The sequence below is a fragment of the Brachyhypopomus gauderio genome, chromosome 9 (assembly GCF_052324685.1).
Source record: "Brachyhypopomus gauderio isolate BG-103 chromosome 9, BGAUD_0.2, whole genome shotgun sequence".
Lineage (NCBI taxonomy): Eukaryota > Metazoa > Chordata > Actinopteri > Gymnotiformes > Hypopomidae > Brachyhypopomus > Brachyhypopomus gauderio.
Window position 1 is genome coordinate 182,505 of NC_135219.1, and position 23,167 is coordinate 205,671.

General features: G+C 49.1%; 1 protein-coding gene across 5 annotated transcripts in view; it reads right to left on the reverse strand.

Moving 5' to 3' along the window:
• Window positions 1–23,167, reverse strand: part of LOC143522616 (rho-associated protein kinase 2-like) — a 30,718-nt gene that overhangs the window by 1,551 nt on the left and 6,000 nt on the right. The window contains exons 5-33 of one of the 5 annotated variants that reach the window (XM_077016332.1): window positions 22,431–22,691; window positions 21,673–21,817; window positions 21,021–21,159; window positions 19,779–19,870; window positions 17,618–17,777; window positions 17,073–17,142; window positions 16,242–16,330; window positions 16,089–16,137; window positions 14,735–14,870; window positions 12,140–12,231; window positions 11,739–11,985; window positions 10,834–10,940; window positions 10,588–10,744; window positions 10,316–10,476; window positions 9,761–9,945; window positions 9,588–9,657; window positions 9,367–9,470; window positions 8,512–8,698; window positions 7,966–8,059; window positions 7,473–7,567; window positions 7,046–7,234; window positions 6,296–6,467; window positions 4,185–4,385; window positions 3,697–3,764; window positions 3,454–3,542; window positions 3,145–3,223; window positions 2,627–2,891; window positions 1,999–2,266; window positions 205–314 (exon numbers count right to left, since the gene is read on the reverse strand). In XM_077016332.1, coding sequence (XP_076872447.1) covers window positions 224–314; window positions 1,999–2,266; window positions 2,627–2,891; window positions 3,145–3,223; window positions 3,454–3,542; window positions 3,697–3,764; window positions 4,185–4,385; window positions 6,296–6,467; window positions 7,046–7,234; window positions 7,473–7,567; window positions 7,966–8,059; window positions 8,512–8,698; window positions 9,367–9,470; window positions 9,588–9,657; window positions 9,761–9,945; window positions 10,316–10,476; window positions 10,588–10,744; window positions 10,834–10,940; window positions 11,739–11,985; window positions 12,140–12,231; window positions 14,735–14,870; window positions 16,089–16,137; window positions 16,242–16,330; window positions 17,073–17,142; window positions 17,618–17,777; window positions 19,779–19,870; window positions 21,021–21,159; window positions 21,673–21,817; window positions 22,431–22,691 — 4,062 coding nt within the window. In that variant the 3' untranslated portion in view covers window positions 205–223. Of the gene's footprint in view, window positions 1–204; window positions 315–1,998; window positions 2,267–2,626; window positions 2,892–3,144; window positions 3,224–3,453; window positions 3,543–3,696; window positions 3,765–4,184; window positions 4,386–6,295; window positions 6,468–7,045; window positions 7,235–7,472; window positions 7,568–7,965; window positions 8,060–8,511; window positions 8,699–9,366; window positions 9,658–9,760; window positions 9,946–10,315; window positions 10,477–10,587; window positions 10,745–10,833; window positions 10,941–11,738; window positions 11,986–12,139; window positions 12,232–14,734; window positions 14,871–16,088; window positions 16,138–16,241; window positions 16,331–17,072; window positions 17,143–17,617; window positions 17,778–19,778; window positions 19,871–21,020; window positions 21,160–21,672; window positions 21,818–22,430; window positions 22,692–23,167 lie in introns of all 5 variants that reach the window. The other 4 variants (XM_077016329.1, XM_077016334.1, XM_077016331.1 and 1 more) reach the window with 4 other exon arrangements.

The window sequence follows — 23,167 nt, forward strand, 5'->3', positions numbered from 1 at the left end:
TTTTCTCAGTAACACATCATTACACCACACACATCATCACTGCAGCAAATGTGCACTGCACTCTGGTTTCACTCATTTCTCTGCGTTATCAACACCACAGAAATTAATCTACAACACACACACACACACGCACACACACACACACACACCAAACTTTAATCCACAGTACACGCCGACATGCGGTTAAGATGTCACTACGGTTACCCTGCCGATGTGCACGGCTTCAGAAGTCAAATACATCTTCGTCATCATCATCATCATCGTCATCATGATGAAGAGTCCAACCCCAGTCCTGCAGGTCAAACCCTAACATGCTGGAACAGGAGAGGAGTATCTTGGGATACCGATAGGCTCCACCCCCCATTCTCCCACAGGCAGACGTAAGGCAGAGCTAACCCGCTGCTCGCGCACTGTGACACGTTCACCCGCACGAGTAAAACATTGCAGAGTTTTAGGACTGTGTGGGGCAGATGAAAAAACCTCGCCGATCAGAAATTATGCAACTAAATGTTTGATATCCACTGACTTAATTAAGGTGGGGTTGTTAGCATTAGCCCACTCTGTGTACAAGTTGGGTGAGGTTATATATTGAGGTATATGCAGTGTTTCTAGGTAAATCAGAAGAATCAGCCTGGGGTGGTTATTTGAATGGGTGGTCAGCTTTGAATAAGATGTAATGTGGTTATGAGAGGTTAGGTGCTGTCTCAAACGTTAGTGTATAAATGTACTGCAATTAGACCTCAATATCTCACAAGCACTGGACAGGTCAGACACTGGAGCGGTCAGGCTGGGTGAGGGGTTTAAAAGTGCAGCAGGCAACAGTAAAGCAGACAGGTGGCGCTGTGGTACTTACTCTCCACACACACACACAGGCGCAGGGGGAAGGTGAAAGGTGAAGGGTGAAGAGGTCAGTGGAGAATGATTCGGAGCATGGGGCCAGAGCTAGGAGAGGTTAGAGGTCAGAGGCCAAAGATTCAGATTATAGAATCAACATTTGACTTTGTTCAGACTGGTCTGTAAGCCAGAGGCGTGGAGTCTGATTATGCATTCAGATCAGAAGTTTAGATTTGGTGAAAATGTGGATAGCCTATGTAGGTGTGCTCAAAAGATTGAGAAGCACAATAGTATATATGTGGATAAGAAGATAAGATAAGAAGTGTGGCTATGGGGACAAGAATCATATAATGGACCAATGGCCAAACGATGTGTGTAGCCACACAAACCTTTTACGTGGTTTTAGAATACCTGAGGTTCCAGAGCAATTATGACTGACATCTATAACTATTACTATAATTTTTCCAAGTTTTTACAAATGTTCTTGGTAAATGTAAGCTGTGAACAAAAGAGAGAAATGACCCTTTGATCACACCAGCTGGGCTCCAACCTTGTGTGAGTTCAGCGCTCGATTCCAGCCCTGGGTCGTTAGTTCTCAACGCTGCACATAAAGGACTGCAGGGCTAAAGTTAGCGTCAGTCTGTTTCAGCAGCGTGTGACTGTGCCAAGCCAGCACAAACTCCCCGCAACCCCACCGGGGCCAGGACAGACAGGACTCCCTCCCTGGCTGTAGAGCATTACAGAAATGAGGAGCATTTAGCAGCACGACTGTCCACATTCACTCCACCGTGGACCCCTGTAGCTCTCGAGTTTTACTCGTGTTTACAGACTTGGGTCTTGTGCTCCAAAACATTTATGAGCCATTTCTAATAAACCGCTGGTGTCAAACGCTCAAGGCAACATATATACGTGGGACAGAGGCAGAAAGAATGACACGCACAGGGCTCATTTATGAGCCGGTGAGAAGGATTATGGCAGGATTATGAGGTTAAATGCTGTAATCTAGGATTCCCTCTTATTTGAGTTTCTAACACTGAAATAAACGAGACAACAACATGTGTGTGGTACAGACAGCGCTAATGTTTCAGCGGTGTGACTAAACTACCGTGGAAGATTCTTCTGCTTGAATTACCCCAGAACAAGGTGTGAATTTGCCCCCCTCACCTGGTCTTGGCCGAGGGCGGCTGCCCCCTGCTCTGCACCCTGATGGCCCCGCGGGGGGCGAGTTTGGGCGAGTTGCGCGGCGACAAGCGGGGCGAGGAGAGCGGGGGTGAGCTGGCGGGCAGCTCGAGGGGCGGAGACTGCGTGAGGGCGGGGCTGGGCGTCGGCTTGCGGGGGATGCGTTTGAGCAGCCGGCCCACCCACCGCTGCTGTTCCACCGTGGAGCTAGCCAATAGGAGCAGCTCCTTGGCAGTGGACAGGTCATAGTTCACTGCAGGGGGGTCACACACACACACACACACACACACACACACACACACACACACACACACACACACACACACACACACACGAACATGTGTAAGATGAAGGCAGAAACATGATCCTAAATCACTAAATCTCACTCTGGGACACACACTACATCTGTGAAACATGGACAAGGAATACATTATTACTTATGCCTTCACAGAGGTGATTTTTTTTTTTTTATGTAGTGAACATGCGAAGGGCAGTAATTTTCACACATCTATGGACAGTATTACGACGGCACTCGGGACAGGCCATCGGCCGCGTCCGTGTGCTCGCTGGGAGCGGCCGCAGAGCGCGGTGTGTGCACGGGTGACCTCCTGACCTCGACAGGGTGCCAGAACCTCCTCCCTGCGGTCCAAATGGTCTTTGTGGCACTTAACGTGGCAGCGACGGCACTCGAGGGCGGGCGGCGGCTTGAAGACGTTCCAGAGGGGGCGTGCGCACGCCTCGCAGCTGGACGGGAAGTGGTAGAGCGTGGGCACCAGCTCGTGGCCCTTGTGGGTGATGGAGGGCGCGCGCTCCGCCTGCCACGGCTCCACGGGGGCCTCCTGGTCTTTCTTACACTCGCCCTCGTTGGCGTAGAGGATCTGGGAGGGACGGAGGAGAGCAGGATAGAGAGAGGGACAGAGAAAAGGAGGGAAGGAAGGGTTGAGGAGGAGGGGAGAAACAGGAGACGAAGAAAGAGGCAGAAGAGAGTGGAGCAGGGAGACAGAGAGCGGGACAGGGAGAGAGAGAGAGACAGGAAAACCAGGTAGATAATCGGACAACGGACATGTAGTCCTGTACAAAGAGTTGTCCTGCAGCGCTGTGGGGACACCGTGTCAGCGTGTGTCTAATCACCTGGAAGATACGTGGGATCTCTCTGGGGTCTGCGCGGTAAACGTCGGTCTGAGTGACGGGTCGTACGTGGAAGAGTTTACTGAGGGGATCAGGACAGAGCGGAACAACTGTGTTAGTGCACATTTGCCCCAGGGGCAGCCCGGGTTTGGACCATCACAGCCATTCATTCCCTAGATTATGAATGTGAACCTAGTGGCCCTTGGCAGCCACCATACTTTCAGACTTATTGCACAAAATGAGAAAGTTATGTAATGTAAACACACAGCAACATTTCTGTATGTATGCGAGTATGTTTGTTTGTTGACTTACTCTATGTCCAGCACCCTAAATGGGTTGGACTGTTCACGGTCTTCTTCAGAGTCATAGAATAGAATCTTCTTACTGCTCATCACCACATACTTCACACACACACACACACACACACACACACACACACACACACACACACACACACACACACACACACACACATTGCCATGTAGTTAGACAGAGCAAGAGTTAAAGTTTCAATTAAAATTGCACATTTATGTTTGTGACAATGAGGCCTTTCACCTTCTTGTCCCATCCAAACCTCTTGGAGTTCTTACTGGGAAGAGCGAGCCAACCCTCTAGACTGGTGTCTGAAATACGGGAAAGAAACAGGGTTACGCGCGCACCGGGCCACACACGCGCGCGCCGGGCCACACACGCGCGCGCCGGGACACACACGCGCGCGCCGGGCAACACACAAGCGCGCCGGGCCACACACACACGCGCCGGGCCACACACATGCAGTCTTAGCGGTCCACGTAGTCGCCCGCACACGCAGTCACACCAGTGTCAGGACAGCACCGTCTCACACGTCATAGTTATATCACACCGCAGGACAGCACACGGTATTAGTCACTGCACACGCAATACAGGCTGCTGGTCTAAGACTGTCTGAGTGCAAGTTGTGTGCGGTGTTAGTGTGAGGGGACACACAAACACACACACACACACACACACACAAACAAACGCTATGTGTTCCAGCCCTTAAATCAGCCTCCATGCAGGGTCACCTGCGGACTCGCCGTCCGCCGGCTTCTCGTAGGTGAGAGCCAGTACAGGTCGTGGCCGCTCTTCGTCCTCCTCCTCTTCCTCGGAGTCGGAGGGGAGGAAGGAGGCGGGGCGACTGGGGCGCGTGTCGATACACACTGACTTGGAGCTCCGCTGGTACGTGAACAACATGGACTCTGAGGTCTGGGAGTGAGTGATGCGCACTACAGCGCCACCGTGAGGGCCGGAGGTGAAGTGCAGGGTGCAGCGGTTAGAGGGAAGGGAAGAAAGACGCATGTTCAGAGAAGAGGTTCCCAGGACAGAACCCAGAACCCAGAACCAGAACCAGAACCGAAAGAAGACCAAGAGGGAAAGAAAGAGATGATGAACAGAAAACAGGACGAAAGAAAGAAATGAAATGATGGTGAAGATGAAAACAGCACAGAAGAGGATCGGGGGTCGTCCTGCTTTGATGGGGACCTTGACAATGTTTTTTCACTGGGTAGGATTTTGTGTGTGTGTGTGTATACATGTGTGTGTCTATATATATATGCATATATATGTGCATATGTGTTTGTGTGTGTATATACATATACATACATATATATACATACATTATGTGTGTGTGTGTGTGTGTATGTGTGTGTGTGTGTAGAGTGTGTGTGTGTAGAGTGTGTGTGTGTGTGTATATGTGTTCTTAAAAGTTCTCCCACTTAAAAAGATGAGAGAGGCCAGTAATTGACATCATAGGTAGACCTCAACTATGAGAGACAAAATGTGAAAAGAAAATTGAGAAAATAATTTTGTCTGACTTTTAAAGAATTTATTTGCAAATAATGGTGGAAAATAAGTATTTGGTCAATAACAAAAGTTCATCTCAATACTTTGTTGTATATCCTCTGTTGGCAATGACAGAGGTCAAACGTTTTCTGTAAGTCTTCACAAGGTTGGCACACACTGTTGCTGGTATGTTGGCCCATTCCTCCATGCAGATCTCCTCATGTTTCATCTTCATTGCCCTTGCTGATGGAAGGAGGTTTGCACCCAAAATCTCACAATACATGGCCCCATTCATTCTTTCATGTACACGGACCAGTGGTCCTGGTCCCTTTGCAGAGAAACAGCCCCAAAGCATGATGCTGCCACCCCCATGCTTGACAGTTGGTATGGTGTTCTTTGGATGCAACTCAGCATTCACTGTCCTCCAAACACGACGAGTTGTGTTTTTAACCAAATAGTGCTACTTTGGTTTCATCTGACCATATGACATTCTCCCAATACTTTTCTGGAACATCCAAATGTTCTCTAGCAAACTTCAGACGTGCCTGGATATGGACTGGCTTAAGCAGGGGGACACGTCTGGCACTGCAAGATCGGAGTCCCTGGCGTCGTAGTGTGTTGCTGATGGTAGCCTTTGTAACGTTGGTCCCAGCTTTCTGCAGGTCATTCACTAGATCCCCCCTTGTGGTTCTGGGATTTTTCCTCACCGTTCTTGTGATCATTTTGACCCCACGAGCTGAGATCTTGCGTGGAGCCCCAGATCGAGGGAGATTAGTAGTGGTCTTGTAGGTCTTCCATTTTCTGATTATTGCTCCCACAGAAGATTTCTTCACACCAAGCTGCTTGCCTATTGCAGATTCAGTCTTCCCAGCCTACAATTTGGTTTCTGGTGTCCTCCGACAGCTCTTTCGTCTTCACCATAGTGGAGTTTGGAGTGTGACTGTTTGAGTTTGTGGGCAGGTTTCTTTTATACCGTTAACGACTTCAAATAGGTGCCATTAATACAGGTAATGAGTGGGGGAAAGAGGAGCCTCTTAAAAAAGAAGTTACAGGTCTGTGACAGCCAGAAATCTTGCTTGTTTGTAGGTGACCAAATACTTATTTTCCACCATTATTTGCAAATAAATTCTTTAAAAGTCAGACAAAATGATTTTCTCAATTTTTTTCACATTTTGTCTCTCATAGTTGAGGTCTACCTATGATGTCAATTACAGGCCTCTCTCATCTTTTTAAGTGGGAGAACTTGCACAATTGGTGACTGACTAAATACTTATTTTCCCCACTGTATGTGTGTATATGCGTGTATATGTGTGTAAATGTGTGTGTGTGTATGTGTGTGTGTGTGTGTGCGTACCTGGGTAGGGCTCGTCCGTGTCCTGTTCGTTGCCTACACTGCTGATGCTGGTGGTGTCCAGTGAGTGTACGCTCAGAGTGGTCAGCTGACTCCGCAACCTCTCGATGTCACTGTCCTTACTGTCCAGAGCCATCTGTAGCTCTACACGCACCTGCGACTCGTCCGTTATCACCTACACACACACGCACACACACGCGCACACACACGCGCACACACACGCGCACACATACACGCACACACATGCACACACATAAGATCAGCTACTACTATTGGTTGGGTTTGAAATTCCATAGAAATGACCTTACTGGACTGAAGGACTGAAGTGCTGGTGTTTAATAATGTACATATACCACAGAGGATTAAACTGAGCATGAACAGGTTGTGTAAATAGACTTGGTGTGATGTATCTAAGCAAAAATTATGATTATTTATTAGTTTGTGTGCAAAAGTGTATTTGCTGTATTTGCGCTGTACTTCCACTGGGTTTATTTGGTGTTTGCATGTTTTCAGGTTGTATTCATATTTCAGTTTGGATTTAGTTTTTGGATTTAGGTTGCATTCGTATAGTATCTGGGTAGTTTTTGGGTCACGTTTGAATGGTATTCAAATTGCATTTAGCTCATATTTGAGTTGCAGTTGAGCCGTGCTCGAGCCGTGTCTGAGCCGTGTCTGAGCCGTGTCTGAGCCGTGTCTGAGCCGTGTCTGAGCCGTGTCTGAGCCGTGTTTGAGCGCTCCTGTGGGCTCCCTCACCGCCTGCATCTCGCTGATCTCCCTCTGGTATTTGATGATGGTGCTGTTCAGTTTCTCTCTCTCTGATCGAAGCTCCAACTGCAACTTCCTGTTCTCCTTTTCCTTCCGGCGCAGCACGATGTCATCGCCACGGTGACCACCGCGCACAAGATCCTTCCGGTTCATGATCTCGGCCAGCTTGTTAACCGCCTTTTCAGGGAGGAAAGACATATACGAACATCACACACTAAAGATCTGAACAAGCCCCAACCGGATCACCGACTGAATCACACGCACCCATATAAACATCCGTAACCACAACACGATCATCAGAGCATCTAAAGTGCACCGGTGCCGAAACACGGCCCGACACTCGCCGTGTTAACAGGGCCGTGAGAGGCTGACACACCCAGCGAGGGCGTGCCCTTAGACCTTCAGCTCCACCCACCTGGATCTTGAGCGTTCGCTCTGACTGCAGCTGCCGCTCGAAGCTGAGCTTCATGGCGCTCACTTGCTTCTCCTCCTCCTTCATCTTCTGCAGCTCTGTTTACAAACACCAAACATTACTCCACGGTTCCTTCGACGTTCCCTCGGCGTGCGAGCCGTCCCTCGTCCAACGCTCCCGAGGGAAATGTTCCGATACGTTTACAAGATTCTATAAACTTTACGGCTTTACGTGTCATCCTAGTGTACTGTGTAGAACACCAACAAACATCTAGCAAACATCTCACTGAAGCGCAAGCTGATATAAACCAAACAGTCCTGAGGAGTTTCTGCAGCTAGCTGAAGGCCCATAACCAAAACATATCATTAAGAGAGCATTCCTGAAATGCTAACGCAAGGGGGCTAACCAAAACAGAGAGAGAGCGCTCCTCGAACACAAACTGAAGGAGGCTAACACAGAGAGAGCGAGATCGCTCTTCAAACACTGGGGCACTCACGCTGCTGGAGATCTTTCAGCTGGTTGTTGAGCTGCTCCTTCTCGTTGGCCAGGTTGGCTACGTCCACGGTCAAAGTGCGGTTGGACTCTTCTAGCTAACCAAGCACAAGACACCGGGACACAGAGAGAAAACAAAGGTCAGTCCTGACTTGTTACACCATGGTCCCCCACACCTACCTCTCTCTCTATCTATCTCTGTCTCCCCCTCCGTCACCAAGCTGATGGTATTGTCCTTGTCTCCCCTCCCTCACCAAGCTGATGGTATTGTCCTTGTCTCCCCTCCCTCACTGAGCTGATGGTATGTTCCTTGTCCCCCCTCCCTCACCGAGCTGATGGTATGTTCCTTGTCCCCCCTCCCTCACCGAGCTGATGGTATGTTCCTTGTCCCCCCTCCCTAACCGTGCTGATGGTATGGTCCTTGACTCCCCTCCCTCACCGAGCTGATGGTATGTTCCTTGTCCCCCCTCCCTCACCGAGCTGATGGTATGTTCCTTGTCTCCCCTCCCTCACCGAGCTGATGGTATGTTCCTTGTCCCCCCTCCCTCACCGAGCTGATGGTATGGTCCTTGTCGCTGAGCTCTTGGCGGTGTCGTGCGATCATGTCTTTGATCTCCAACTCCTTCATGATCTTCTCCTTCTCCAGGTCTGAATACTGTTCCTCCGCGATGGAGCGCGCCAGCTGCTCTGAATCTGCCCTTGTTAGACTCACCTCCAGCTGTGCTGCCAGGGAGTCCCTACACACACACACACACACACACACACACACACACACACACACACACACACACACACACATGGTTTCATGCAAACATGTAAGCGACCACTTCCCCTGTACTGTAATGGATCCATTGATTTATTGTAAATCTGTTCTGCATCTTGACCACTAGGTGGACTCAACTGTTCTTTCAAAACATTCCCCACACACACACACACACACACACACACACACACACACACACACACACACACACACAGCACCAGTATAGACCAGTGCCTCAGCCACAGCTGACTGATATATGTGCTTTGATTCTCCTCTGATTATATAAGGGACAGACCTGAGATCAGGGGCTCCTAATGAAAGCAACACAAACACTTTAACTTCACTGTAGCTGCGTGGACTCAGGGCCCGAGACAGAGAGAACGCTCGCACTGCTCTGGGCGGACTGAGGGGCTCCCAGCATTCCTGCAGAGGGCAACAGGCACTCCTGTGGTCAGGAGTGTGAGCTGAGAGAACCCTAACCTAGAACCCTGACCTAGAACCCTAACCTAGCCAAAGCAGGTAATCAGGAACAGGAGTATGTACCAGAAACAGATGTTAAACGCTCCAGGAACACACACACAGACACACACACACACACACACACACACACACACACACACACACACACACACACACACACACCTCTCTTCCTGCAGGTCCTCCACTCTCTGTTGAGCCCCCTGATAGAGCTTCATCTTCTCTTCACACTCGTCCTTTAGCTCTCGTATCTGAGTCTTATACAGGTTCTGCAAACACAAGCAGATGTTTTTCACACGTGCACACACACACACACACACACACACACACCCACACCCACCCAAACACTCCTGCACACTGGTAAGCCACAGAAACGCCGAACGTGCCGTGAAATATTGCTCCGCCTCCAGCTGGTCTTTAAACTCTTTCAGGTGCAGGTCAGCCTCTTCCCTCTCCCTGATTGGACAGAGACAAAGTCAAATACAATAAAGAAAAATACTAATGGAAATCTTATTAGAATAACACACACACACACACACACACACACACACACACATACTTGCGCAGATCCTGGTTTTGCTTCTCCAGACTGAGACGTAGCTCCAGCAGGTGGTTGAGTTCTTGTTTCAGTTGCTTCTCAGACGAGCGCAGCGTGGTCACCTCCTGCCTTTGAGCCTTCAGGTCTGCCTGAGACAGGTTCCTCCTCTGGGTCTCCTGCTCCACACGCACAGTCAGGACATCCACCTGCGCGCGCACACACACACAAGCATGCAAACAACTTATCAACTATTTGTCGATAAAACGATGCATCAAATGACCAAATCAACTCCTACTTATGCTGCAAAACACAGCATAGGAACATGTGAGATTCCGTTTAAATAAAATGTGCCATCATGTGCATATCACTGTTCGGAGCTGGCATCTTCCCCTGCTATGAGCTTTCTGGGGAGAGACTGCATAAAGCTCAAACCACGCTGCTTGAGATAAATCTAGGCCAAAAATTGCAAAATAGGCAAGTAGGCAGGAAAACAGCCGGGCAGACAGACAGACAGGCAGACAGACAGGCGGGCAGACAGACAGGCGGGCAGACAGACAGACAGGCAGACAGACAGACCTCCTCGGAGAGCTTGGTCTTGTGTGATCGCAGCTCCTCGAGCTCGTGCAGGGCCTGTTTGTAGTCACAGTCCAGGGCCGAGCGCTGCTTCTCCACATCCACCAGCGTGTGTTCCAGCTGCTGCTTAGAGGAGCACTCCTCCTTCAGCCTCCGCTCCATTTCTGACACACACACACACACACACAGGTGAGTCCACACACAGGTGAGTCCACACACACACACACACACACACACACTGAGGTGTCTGCACGGATGGCACGCGTGACCCTCACCTCTCAGCACCTCGGGCTTGGCCTCCTCCTCCTGGTTGAGCTTGCTGTGGTCGAGCAGGCGTGCCCTGGTGGCCTTGTGCTCCGCCTCCTCCTGCTCGAAGCGCTGCACCGCCGATTTGAGTTTGAAGGACAGGTCGATCTCCTGCTGAGACCTCACCTAACAGACAAGACCACAGAGGTCTCACCGAAAGAGACACACACGCAAATAAGAGACGCACACCCAAACACACAGTCACACGCGCGCACCTTCTCCAGGTCTGTGAGCTCCTCCTGTATCTGCCTCTTCTCGCCCTCAGCCTTGGAGAGCGAGTTCTTCGTTTGCTTCAGCTCCTCCTCCAGACCCGACACACGAGCTGACGAAGAAGAGAGAGGGAGAGTGAGAGAGTGAAAGAGCGTGTGAGTGAATGTTAAAGGGTGAGAAGGAGAGCAAGAGAGAAAGAGAGAGAAGTGAGCAAAGACTAATCCAGTCTTTCAGTCTTTCCAGTGCCTTCAGAGATGTTCAGGGCAGCTTGGAGACAAAGAAGAGAGGAACGAGAGAGGAGCTCTCTCTGCCGTGAGACAAGACGTCAGCCACCTGCCTCTGGACCGGGGGCTGAAAATACCACTCAGCCAGTGTTTACTCTCACCGTGAGCAGCTCCACCCAAACTCACCCAAACACACAACGGCACCAAACAGCACAGGCACACAAGGGCCCAGTGTCTCCCGGAGAGAGAGAGGAGATCGACATACAACACCCAACCTCACTCCACGCTCATTTTAACCACACACTCCAAGACACACTTTTATACACACACAAACACACGAGACAGCGTAGAAGACGATCCTTCTAAGAACTCCAGAAATCTATCCAGGTATTTCTAAAGGTCATACGTCTTTACCGAATGTCATTTTTTCCTCACACACATTCCCTCTCACTTGTTCTCTTATAAACTTGAACGTGTATTCCTTTACTCACTCTCTGACTTCTTCTCTCCCTCCCTCGATAACTTCCTCCCTCACTAAATTCCATGATGACTCCTTCGTTCATTCCCTTGCTCATCTTCACTTTCACCCCCGCACCCTTCCTCCTTCCTCCTCAATCCCTCCGTCTGTCCCCAATCACACCTCCCTCAGCACCTCCCTCCCTCCGTCTCGCCCCCTAACCCCTCACCCTGCAGGTCGGCGATGGTGTCCGAGCCCAGGCCCCTCTCTCTCCGCTCTGCTTCTAGGGAGCTCTGCAGACGGAGGTTGTCCTGCTCCAGGGTCAGACGGCCACTCTCCAGCTGGGACTTCAGTTCCTGCAGCTCCCGCAGCGAGGTCTCCAGCTGCTGGGCCTGACGCGTGGCCTCGCCCTGGGCCTTCCTCAGACGCCCGGCCTCCTCCACCTCCGCCTGCAGCCTTACGGTCACCTCCTCTAGCTGGACAGACAAGAGGCACACACCCAGAGGCACACACAAGACAGGAGACTTTTATTCAGGCGCTATCAAACATTAGTTTGGATTCCAGCCAATACTTTGCGCTGCTGCATGTATGCAGAGAGAGTGCTTTTGATTCTGATTGGCCATTGTGTACCTGTCTCTCCAGGTAGATGTTCTTCTCAGTGGAGATTTGAGAGTTTTGGTTCTTCTTCTTCAGCTCGGCCAGCTGCTCCTTCAGGCTGCTCACTGCAGGAATATTAGCATAGCCAAAATGTTAGCCTGATGAGAATGTTAGCAAGCAGCATTGTAGCATGGTCAGAATGTTGACAAGACCAGATTTTTATCAGCTAGTCTAGCTGATAAAATTCTGATCATGTTAACATTCTGGCTGTGCTAACATGTTTGTGTGGTGTATAATGTTAGCACAAACAGATTGTTAGCATGGTCAAAATATTAGCATGACCAGAATGTTAGCATGGTCAAAATGTCAGCATGGTCAGATTGTTAGCACAAGCAGAATCCTAGCATGATCAGAATTTTATGGCTTTGGGCTTGAGCTATGTTATTGGCACCATGAGTACAACGCAAACAGGTAGTTCTATGGTCAAAGCAGTCAGTAAACCAGCAGAACTGGGAAGTGAGTGGAACTGAAAATGTTTTAAAGAGTAATTGTTCGGTAACAGGAAAGTGAAAGTTCAGATGAGTGTCTTAAGGAAAGTGAATGTTCACAAAGTGTTCATCAGAGTGTAAATTGTCCTGGAGAGTGAGTGTTTAGATGAGCCGGGATTCACGACAGTGAGTGTTTAGTAGCATGAGTGTTGAAGAGAGTGAGTGTTAAGTAGAGTGCTCAGGAGTGTTCAAGAGAAGTATTTTTTCAGGAGGGTGTGTGTTAAGTAGTCTATCTTCAGGAGAGTGTTCAGTAGAGTAAGTTGCTAGGAGGGTTACTGTTGAGGAGAGTGAGTGTTTAGTAGTTGGTGTTGAAGAGTGTTCAGTGGAGTAAGGTTTCAGGTGGTGTAGAGGAGAGTGCGTGTTGAGAAGTGAGTGTTGAAGAGTGTTGAGGAGAGTGAGTGTTGAGGAGAGTGAGTGCTGAGGAGTGTTGAGGAGAGTATTCAGTGGAGTGTTGAGGAGAGTATTCAGTGGAGTGTTAACGAGAGTGTGTGTTGAGAAGTGTGTGTTGATGAGAGTGTGTGTTGAGGAGAGTGAGTGTTGAGGAGAGTGAGTGTTGAGGAGAGTATTCAGTAAGGTTTTGAGGAGAGTGAGTGTTGAGGAGAGTATTCAGTAAGGTTTTGAGGAGAGTGAGTGTTGAGGAGAGTATTCAGTAAGGTTTTGAGGAGAGTGAGTGTTGAGAGTGAGTATTGAGGAGAGTGAGTATTGAGGAGAGTGAGTATTGAGGAGAGTGTGTTGAGGAATGTGTTGAGGAGAGTGTGTGTTGAGGAGAGTGTGTGTTGAGGAGAGTGAGTGTTGAGGAGAGTGAGTGTTGATGAGAGTGAGTGTTGAGGAGAGTGAGTACTGAGGAGTGTTGAGGAGAGTATTCAGTGGAGTGCTGAGGAGAGTGAGTGCTGAGGAGTGTTGAGGAGAGTATTCAGTGGAGTGTTAAGGAGAGTGTGTGTTGAGGAGAGTGTGTGTTGAGGAGAGTATTCAGTAAGGTTTTGAGGAGAGTGAGTGTTGAGGAGAGTATTCAGTAAGGTTTTGAGGAGACTGAGTGTTGAGGAGAGTGAGTGTTGAGGAGAGTGAGTGTTGAGGAGAGTGAGTGTTTAGTAGTTGGTGTTGAGTGTTCAGTGGAGTAAGGTTTCAGGTGGTGTAGAGGAGAGTGCGTGTTGAGAAGTGTGAGTGTTGAAGAGTGTTGAGGAGAGTATTCAGTGGCATGTTGAGGAGAGTGAGTGTTGAGGAGAGTGAGTGCTGAGGAGTGTTGAGGAGAGTATTCAGTGGAGTGTTAAGGAGAGTGTGTGTTGAGAAGTGTGTGTTGATGAGAGTGTGTGTTGAGGAGAGTGAGTGTTGAGGAGAGTATTCAGTAAGGTTTTGAGGAGAGTGAGTGTTGAGGAAAGTATTCAGTAAGGTTTTGAGGAGAGTGAGTGTTGAGGAGAGTGTGTTGAGGAGAGTGTGTTGAGGAGAGTGTTGAGGAATGTGTTGAGGAGAGTGAGTGTTGAGGAGAGTGAGTGTTGAGGAGTGTGTTGAGGAGTGTGTTGAGGAGTGTGTTGAGGAGAGTGAGTGTTGAGGAGAGTGTGTGTTGAGGAGAGTGTGTGTTGAGGAGAGTGTGTGTTGAGGAATGTGTTGAGGAGAGTGTGTGTTGAGGAATGTGTTGAGGAGAGTGTGTGTTGAGGAATGTGTTGAGGAGAGTGTGTGTTGAGGAATGTGTTGAGGAGAGTGTGTGTTGGAATGTGTTGAGGAGAGTGAGTGTTGAGGAGAGTGAGTTGAGGAGAGTGAGTGTTGAGGAGAGTGAGTGTTGAGGAGAGTGAGTGTTGAGTGTGTTGAGGAGAGTGAGTGTTGAGGAGTGTTGAGGAGAGTATTCAGTGGAGTGTTAAGGAGAGTGTGTGTTGAGGAGAGTGTGTGTTGAGGAGAGTGAGTGTTGAGGAGAGTGAGTGTTGAGGAGAGTGAGTGTTGAGGAGAGTATTCAGTAAGGTTTTGAGGAGAGTGAGTGTTGAGGAGAGTGAGTGTTGAGGAGAGTGAGTGTTGAGGAGTGAGTGTTGAGGAGAGTGAGTGTTGAGGAGAGTGAGTGTTGAGGAGTGAGTGTTGAGGAGAGTGTGCTCACCTTCATTCTCCAAGCCGCGTTTGCGCTCCGTCTCCAGTTCAGCCTTCCTCACAGTCTCGGTGTTCTGGTGCTGTAGTAGAGCATTCTCTCTCTCCAGCTTCCTCAAGGAGTCCTCCACCCTAGTCCTTACACTCGTCTACACAGACAGAGAGAGAGGGAGGGAGAGAGATGGAGGGAGAGAGGGAGGGAGGGAGGGGAAGGTGAGGGAGAGAAAAGTGGTGTTTTGTGGGAAAATTCTGCCATTCTATGTGTCTCACTGTACTTTTGGCAATTCAGATTTAATTACTTGTTCAACAAACTATGCACTGTCAAAATCAGATGGAACAGTCGGTGGAAACAGCTTAGCTTAGTGCAAAGTGACTCTGTTGAAAGGAAAATTGGCTTTAAGTTTTCAAACTAACCCAGAGTGAGATCAGCTTTCAAACTAACATAAACCATGCATCCAGCATTAGCAGATGGAACCAACGTATCTACTTAATCTCCTCAAGAGGATGTGTGCAACACCCTACAGAAAATATTAGTGTTGGACCAGCTTCTTGCGTTTCAGGGCACATTTAAGTGCAGTGTTTTGAATGTATATGCCTCATTATGATCAAGAGCGTCTGTGGAATGAGCCGTATGGACCAACTCCACATTCTTCACCCACCTGACGCTTCCTGAGAACGCCAACACGGAAAACCAGAAAATCTGGGTAACCAGAATGAAACTGGCCGGCTAAGTTATCGCAGCACTGTTTCAACGGAGGGCAAGAGAAGAATGCTACAGACATACCAAATGCTCGGGGACTTCTAGGACATCTGGCCACACTTAGTAATTAAAGGTATTTACTATTAGATGTCATTATTATTCAATCTTTTACAGTTTAACTATTGTTTGATGCCACTGTACGGTGGCTGCATTACAGCTGTTTGTGTCGTGACTGGAGTTGTGTTCTTCATGGTTACAAAATCTTGAACAAAACTGGCTGGACTTCAAAGCAAATCTTTAGTCTGAAGGGTGGATGAATGTGTCTGAATAAGGATGTATGGTCTTCTGCGTTTGTGCTCGTCTTTCTGGATCTACGTCTTCTGTGTGTCCAGAATCGTAACTATCTGGCATCACTGCTACCAAAGCACATTCATGCCACACTGGACAAATTTGGTAATCTGGTAAATTCGGTAAAAGATTCTGGAACTAAGTAGCAGTGCTAGACGCAGTGTTTATCTGCCTGTATGTCATGATGCACACACTCAGAGCTGACATCACATGGACATGAGTTCTTAATAAGCAGAAGAAGCATGAGTCACTGTGTTCCAGACGTTTCACAGGACCTGGGGATGGTTGCACGACTCCGTCCACAGCCTGTAGCTCTTACCTCCTCCTCGAGCTCCTTGGACAGTTTGTCTAGTCGATCATTTGTGGATCTGTTGAGACAAAAACAGAGACTGTATGAGTTATCTAGGTGAACGTGTGTGTGTGTATGTGTGTGTGTGTGTGTGTGTGTCTGTGTGTGTGTGTGTGTGTGCACCTGTATTTGTTGTCCAGTTCTTTTTTAGCTTGCATCTCATTCTTGATCTTGTCCTCCAACTTGTTCAGTTTCTTCTGCAGGTTTTCAGGCTAAAGTGAAAACATGCACACGTCATCACCACCCATGACACGCGACACCATGACTGTGCTGCTCAGTAACTGGCCCGTTTTTCTACGCTGACAGTAATTACTTTACTGGCAATAATAAACATCAGATGTGGTCAGTGCAAAGTCCAGGCAGCCGTGTTCTTTAGACGTGGAACTGCAGGTAGGTTATCAGGAGCGCAACTCAAAGAGGACTCCTGCTATAAACCCCCCCCCCCCACCCCGGAGCGCCACTATCCTGCACTCTCGGACGGTTTTGGGGGCCTTGGCCACAGGATTGCGTGTCTGGATGAAGCCATCCTGGTTACACACGCAGCACTTTGGGAAATTCCTCTGCAGAGAGGGTTCATTAACGTGACTATCTTTGCACTGCCGCTGTGACCGTGATCATTTGGGGTGTCCCGCACTGTGGGAATCAGGCACAGACGCACAGAGCTCAGCTGACATTTAGCCAGTCAACCAGGTGTCTGTGCAGAGATACGCCAGGCGTGCTCCGTCATACATAACATGGACTGCACCAGGATTCTTGCAGTGTGTGTATATTCACAATCTCTCTCTCTCTCTGTCTCTCCCTCTCTCTCTCTCTCTCTCTCTCTCTCTCTCTCTCTGTCTCTCCCTTTCTCTATCTCTCTCTCTCACACACACACACACACACACACACACACACACACACACACACACACACACACACACACACACACACACACACACACACACACACACACACCTTTTCACAAGGGCTGTCAATGCAAACCTCAGCCTCTTCTTCCACCGTGCTGCAGTTACTGCTCAACAACCTGAGAAAGACAGAGTGGGTGAGTGAGGAAGAGTGTGAGAGGAGGAAGAGTGTGAGAGGAGGAAGGAGTAGACTGCATGAAGAAATGCAGAAACCAGCCTTGGGAAGAGAACTACTGCATTTAATATAAACCGTATAACTCCTGACTTTTAGCTCTACTTTATTTAGGAGCTGTGTGTGTGTGTGTGTGTGTGTGTGTGTGTGTGTGTGTGTGTGTGTGTGTGTGTGTGTGTAAACAGAAAGGCAAAAATAACCACACAGCATTACACACAGCTACAGTGGCCTGTTGAGTAAGCTGCCTCAAACTCTAGAATGTTCTTTGTTCTTTTTCCTGTTCCTGTCTTCCTCAGTGCTGCAGTTATTACCGTCATTACATTTAATACTAATCACAGAAACTCGCACTATAAACTATAGCACCAATAAACACAGAACTACTCCCCCACCCCACACACACACACACACACACACACACTTACTGGTTCTCTCTGTAGTAGGTAAAGCCCACAAACGGCAGCTGGTTGCCCACATAAGCGCGTGCGGGGGGGAAGGTCTCCACGCTCCCTTTCTCATCCTCGATGTCATCAAAGTGAGTCGTGTCAATGTCACTGTTTAGCTCTGGTACCACTGGTGCCATAGCTGAGAGAGAGAGAGAGAGAGAGAGAGAGAGAGAGAGAGAGAGAGGGAGGATGAGAGAGAGAGAGGGAGAGAGAGAGGGGGTGTGAGAGAGAGGGAGGATGAGAGAGAGAAAGAGAGAGAGAGACAGAGAGAGAGAGAGGGAGGGTGTGAGACAGAAAGAGATAGAGAGAGAGGGAGAGAGAGGGAGGGTGTGTGTGAGAGAGAGAGAGAGAGAGATAGAGGGAGAGAGGGAGCGAAAAAGAGGGAGATGGTGTGAGAGTCAGAGAAAAAATAATATAAAATGCAAAGACCCTCCTTTTGCGTGTGTGTGTGTGTGTGTGTATGTGTGAGCATGTGTGTGTATAACCTTAACTGAAAGGCTCAGTGTGTGTATCACACAAAGCACACACTGTAGTTGGAGGAAGGAGTGGAAACCACCAAACGCCAAGCTGGCCACTGCTCTACTACACACACACACACACACACACACACACACACACACACACACACACACACACACACACACACACACACACACACACACACACACACACACACACACACACACACACACACACCTTCTTTCACTCCCTCCTACACATAAGGTTAAAGGTCATCAGCACTCTTCCCGCCCACCACACGTTGGCTTCTACCACAGAAGCTCCCACTGCTAATCCCTCCCTCGATCACTTATGTGTAGCCATGGTGCCTCTGCCCCAGATCAGACACCGCTCAGGATCAGACACCGCTCAGGATCAGACACCGCTCAAGATCAGACACCGCTCAAGATCAGACACCGCTCAAGATCAGACACCGCTCAGGATCAGACACCGCTCAGGATCAGACACCGCTCAGGATCAGACACCGCTCAGGATCAGACACCGCTCAGGATCCGACACCGCTCAGGATCCGACACCGCTCAGGATCAGACACCGCTCAAGATCAGACACCGCTCAGGATCCGACACCGCTCAGGATCCGACACCGCTCAGGATCCGACACCGCTCAGGATCCGACACCGCTCAGGATCCGACACCGCTCAAAATCAGACACCGCTCAAGATCAGACTGCCTGCTTTAGAGTTACTAAAAACAGCTTTGGAACAGGGAAATAGGAACCAGATTGAGCCATTTGGGAGCGTGTGGTAGAGACTGTGGGGGGGCCTCTGATACCCAGCATACACAACCACCACCAGAGAGAGAGAGAGAGAGAGAGAGAGAGAGAGAGAGAGAGAAAGGGAGGGGGAGGAAGAGAAGGAGAGAGACAGAGTGAGAGAGAGAGAGAGAGAGAGGGGGAGGAAGAGAAGGAGAAGGAGGGAGGGAGGGAGAGATGGAGCAGAAGAGAGGAAAAGAGAGAGAGATGGAGAGAGAGAGAGAGAGAGAGATTGAGAGAAAGGGAGATAGAGGTCCCTTAGTGAGTGGTGACTGGAGTATTTAGTGGTGGTTTTGATTCAGTCCTCTCATTAGTAACTGCATTGGCCACCAGATGGTTCCACCCATATCCAAAAATGTACATGTTTCAACACAACACAACACAACTCAAAACAACACAACACAACGCAACTCAAAACAACTCGACACAATTACACGCCTAAACAGCAAGGAGTAGCGTCACACAACAGCAATTAAACATAAAACACACAACACAATGTGCTTTAATCAGAACTCGACAGCGTGTCTTAACTAGAATCACATCACAAAGTGTTGATCAGAACACACAGCACACCATATCATACCCATATTACCCAACACAATGTCTTTACAACTGAGGACTAGACACTCCAAACAAATCCATATGTTGTCAGAATTTAAAGGTTTCACTGAACTGGATGGTATTAATGTATATTAATGTATTAATGTGTATTAGTTTGTGTGGACGGGTGTGTATGTGTTAATGAAGAAGAGTCCTAGCACAATATCAATAGTAAACCTGGACAGACATTCACCCCGTTAATCAGCCCATTGTGTTCAGAGCGAGCAGACGAACGGTCTCCAGCAGAGGACACAACACGTGGGATGCTTACTGTCTCGTATAGTGTCGAAGGTCCACTGGTCGTTCTTGAAGAAAGGGTGACGTTTGATATCGTCCACTCCGGTCCGGCCGAGCCTGACCTCTCTGAACATACCCAAACACTGGTCAACACACACACACACACACAGCCACAGTGCAAAACCTAAAACAGCCCTCAACCCACTGCACACACGTCTAACCCGCTCTTATATGGACTATTCCCCTCAGCAGTGTGTGTGTGTGTGTGTGTGTGTGTGTGGTAAGGATATATCCCACTATTTGTGTGTGTGTGTGTGTCTTGAGAGAGGAGCATTGCAGCATAGAAGAGCTAGCACAGAACACACACACACACACACACACACACACACACACACACACACACACACACACACACACACACACACACACACACACACACACACACACACACACACACACACACACACACACACACACACACACTCCTTGCTCTGCCACGTGTGGGACATTCCTGCTGCCAGAACCCGGAGGGGGAGGAACCTCTCCCTGTTTTCTAGTTTGTTTATTCTGCTCACAAAAAATTCAAGCAGCCAAACACTGCATGTTATTCGTTCTGGTGTGTGTGTGTGTGTGTGTGTGTGTGTGTGTGTGTGTGTGTGTGTGTGTGTGTGTGTGTGTGTGTGTGTGTGTGTGTGTGTGTGTGTGCGCAGTAAGAGTGAGTAATAGATGAGACAGTCAACAGGTGAGAGTTTGAGAAGGAAGTGAGTGATTTGACTGAATGAACAAGCAGATAATCAGGAGTGGTGAGATGTGAAAACAGTGAAAGTGCTGAGTGTTGTAATTATGAAAATGATGAGGTGTGTGTGTGTGTGTATGTGTGTGTGTGTGTGTGTGTGTGTGTGTGTGTGTGTGTGTGTGTGTGTGTGTGTGTGTGTGGTAAGAGTTTGTGTAAGTAAGTGCTGAGTGTTGTAATTAAAAAAACGATGAGGTGTGTGTGTGTGTGTGTGTGTGTGTGTGTGTGTGTGAGTAAGAGTTTGTGTAAGTAAGTGCTGAGTGTTGTAATTATAAAACGATGAGGTGTGTGTGTGTGTGTGTGTGTGTGTCTGACAGGAAGCCTCACAATGCAGGAGACAGAGAGATCACAGAGAGATCACAGAGAGATCACAACAGATTAATAAAGTAAATAAAGCAGCATTTCTCCTTCTATCCTCAAGCTGATGTCTCGAGGAAACATGGAGTGTCTCTCAAGACCCTTCCTTGGGTTTGTGGTCTCTACCTGTCGGTGAGGAAGGCACAGATCAGGTCCTGGGCTTCCTGGGACATCTCCACATCGTTAGGGAAGGTCAAACTGTTCTTGTGGTCCATGATCTTCCCATAAGTTCCCACCAGGGAATCAGCGTAAAATGGAGTCTCACCTGAGAGAACACAAAAATGACTAGAGGGGAGGAAAGGAGAAGAGAGGAGAGGAGAGGAGAGGGGAGGAGAGGAGAGGAGAGGAGAGGAGAGGAGGGGGGTGAGGAGAGGAGGGGTGAGGAGAGGAGGGGTGAGGAGAGGAGGGGTGAGGAGAGGAGGGGGGAGGGAGGAGAGGAGAGGAAAGGAGAGGGGAGGGGAGGAGAGGAGAGGAGAGGGGAGGAGAGGAGAGGAGAGGAGAGGGGAGGAGAGGAGAGGAGAGGAGAGGAGGAGGAGAGGAGAAGAGAGGAGAGGGAGGAGAGGAGAGGGAGGGGAGGAGAGGGGAGGGGAGGGGAGGAGAAGAGAGGAAAGAAGAGGGAGGAGAGGAGAGGAGAAGAGAGGAGAGGGAGGAGAGGAGAGGGAGGGGAGGAGAGGGGAGGAGAGGAGAAGAGAGGAAAGAAGAGGGAGGAGAGGAGAGGAGAAGAGAGGAGAGGGAGGAGAGGAGAGGGAGGGGAGGAGAGGGGAGGAGAGCTACTCACCAACAAGTAGCTCAAAGATGAACACTCCCACGGACCACCAATCACACTCCCGTCCATAGTAACCAGTCCCTCCCTGAGACATCAGGACCTCTGGTGAAATGTAGTCTGGAGTCCCCACAGCAGTGTCACAACGGACCATCCCAGACTGGAAACACACGCGCACGCACACGCGCACACACACACACACACACACACACACACACACACACACACACACACACACACAGAAAAACAGCAGCAGCAACTGTTAGTAATGCAAACAAACACAAATACGGGCACGCATGAACACACAAACAAGCACGCACAAGCATGGCATGCACTCACAGGCTGCACTTCATCTACTCTCCACAAGAGGGCACACTGAGCATCTTTCTCACAGTCTCTCTCTATCGCCACATCTCTCTCTTTCCCACACCCACAGAGTCTCAAATATCGTACCATCTCTGAGGGGTATTTCCACTATGTCTTACTGTAAATGAAGAATCCTATTATACACCAACACAGTCTTAACAAGAACATACTTTGTCGCATATAGCAAATCAAAACATCATTTTTGGTCCAAAATCATCTTTGGGGACCAGCCAAACATACCACAAAACCATAACATTTTATTATTGTCATGAGATTATTTGGTCTCCAAAGTTAAATAAAAGCCAACACACACACACACACACACACACACACACACACACACAGACACACACAGACACACAGACACACACACACACACACACACACACACACACACACACACACACCTTGTCCATCTTCATGCAGGTGCCGAAGTCGGCGAGTTTGAGGTGCCCTTTGCGGTCCAGCAGCATGTTGTCGGGTTTGATGTCTCGGTGGATGAAGCCCATGGTGTGGATGGCGTCCAGCGCCAGAACAACCTCCGCCGTGTAGAAGCACGCCCACGACTCCGGCAGGTCGTAGTTCATGGTCAGCGTCACCAGATCTCCACCCGGCATGAACTCCATCACCAGGTAGAGGTGGCGCTCGTCTTGGAAGGCGCAGCACAGCTGTAGATGCAGGGAGCCTGGTCAGCAGGAGACCCTCACAGTGAAGCCAAACTACATACTACATACTGCACACTACATACTACATACTGCACACTACATACTACATACTGCACACTACATACTACATACTACCTACTCCACACTACACACTACATACTGCACACGTCACACCCCACACGTCACACTCCACACTGCACACGTCATACTCCACACTCCACAAGTCACACTCCACACGTCACACTCCACACGTCACACTACACACGTCACACTACACACGTCATACTCCACACTCCACACGTCACACTACACACGTCACACTACACACGTCACACTACACACGTCACACTCCACACTCCAAAATCCATATATCACACTCCACTCTCCATACTCCACACTACATACGTCATACTCCACACTGCACACTCCATACGTCCACACTTCAGATTTCATACCTGACCTGCACTAATTATTCACTA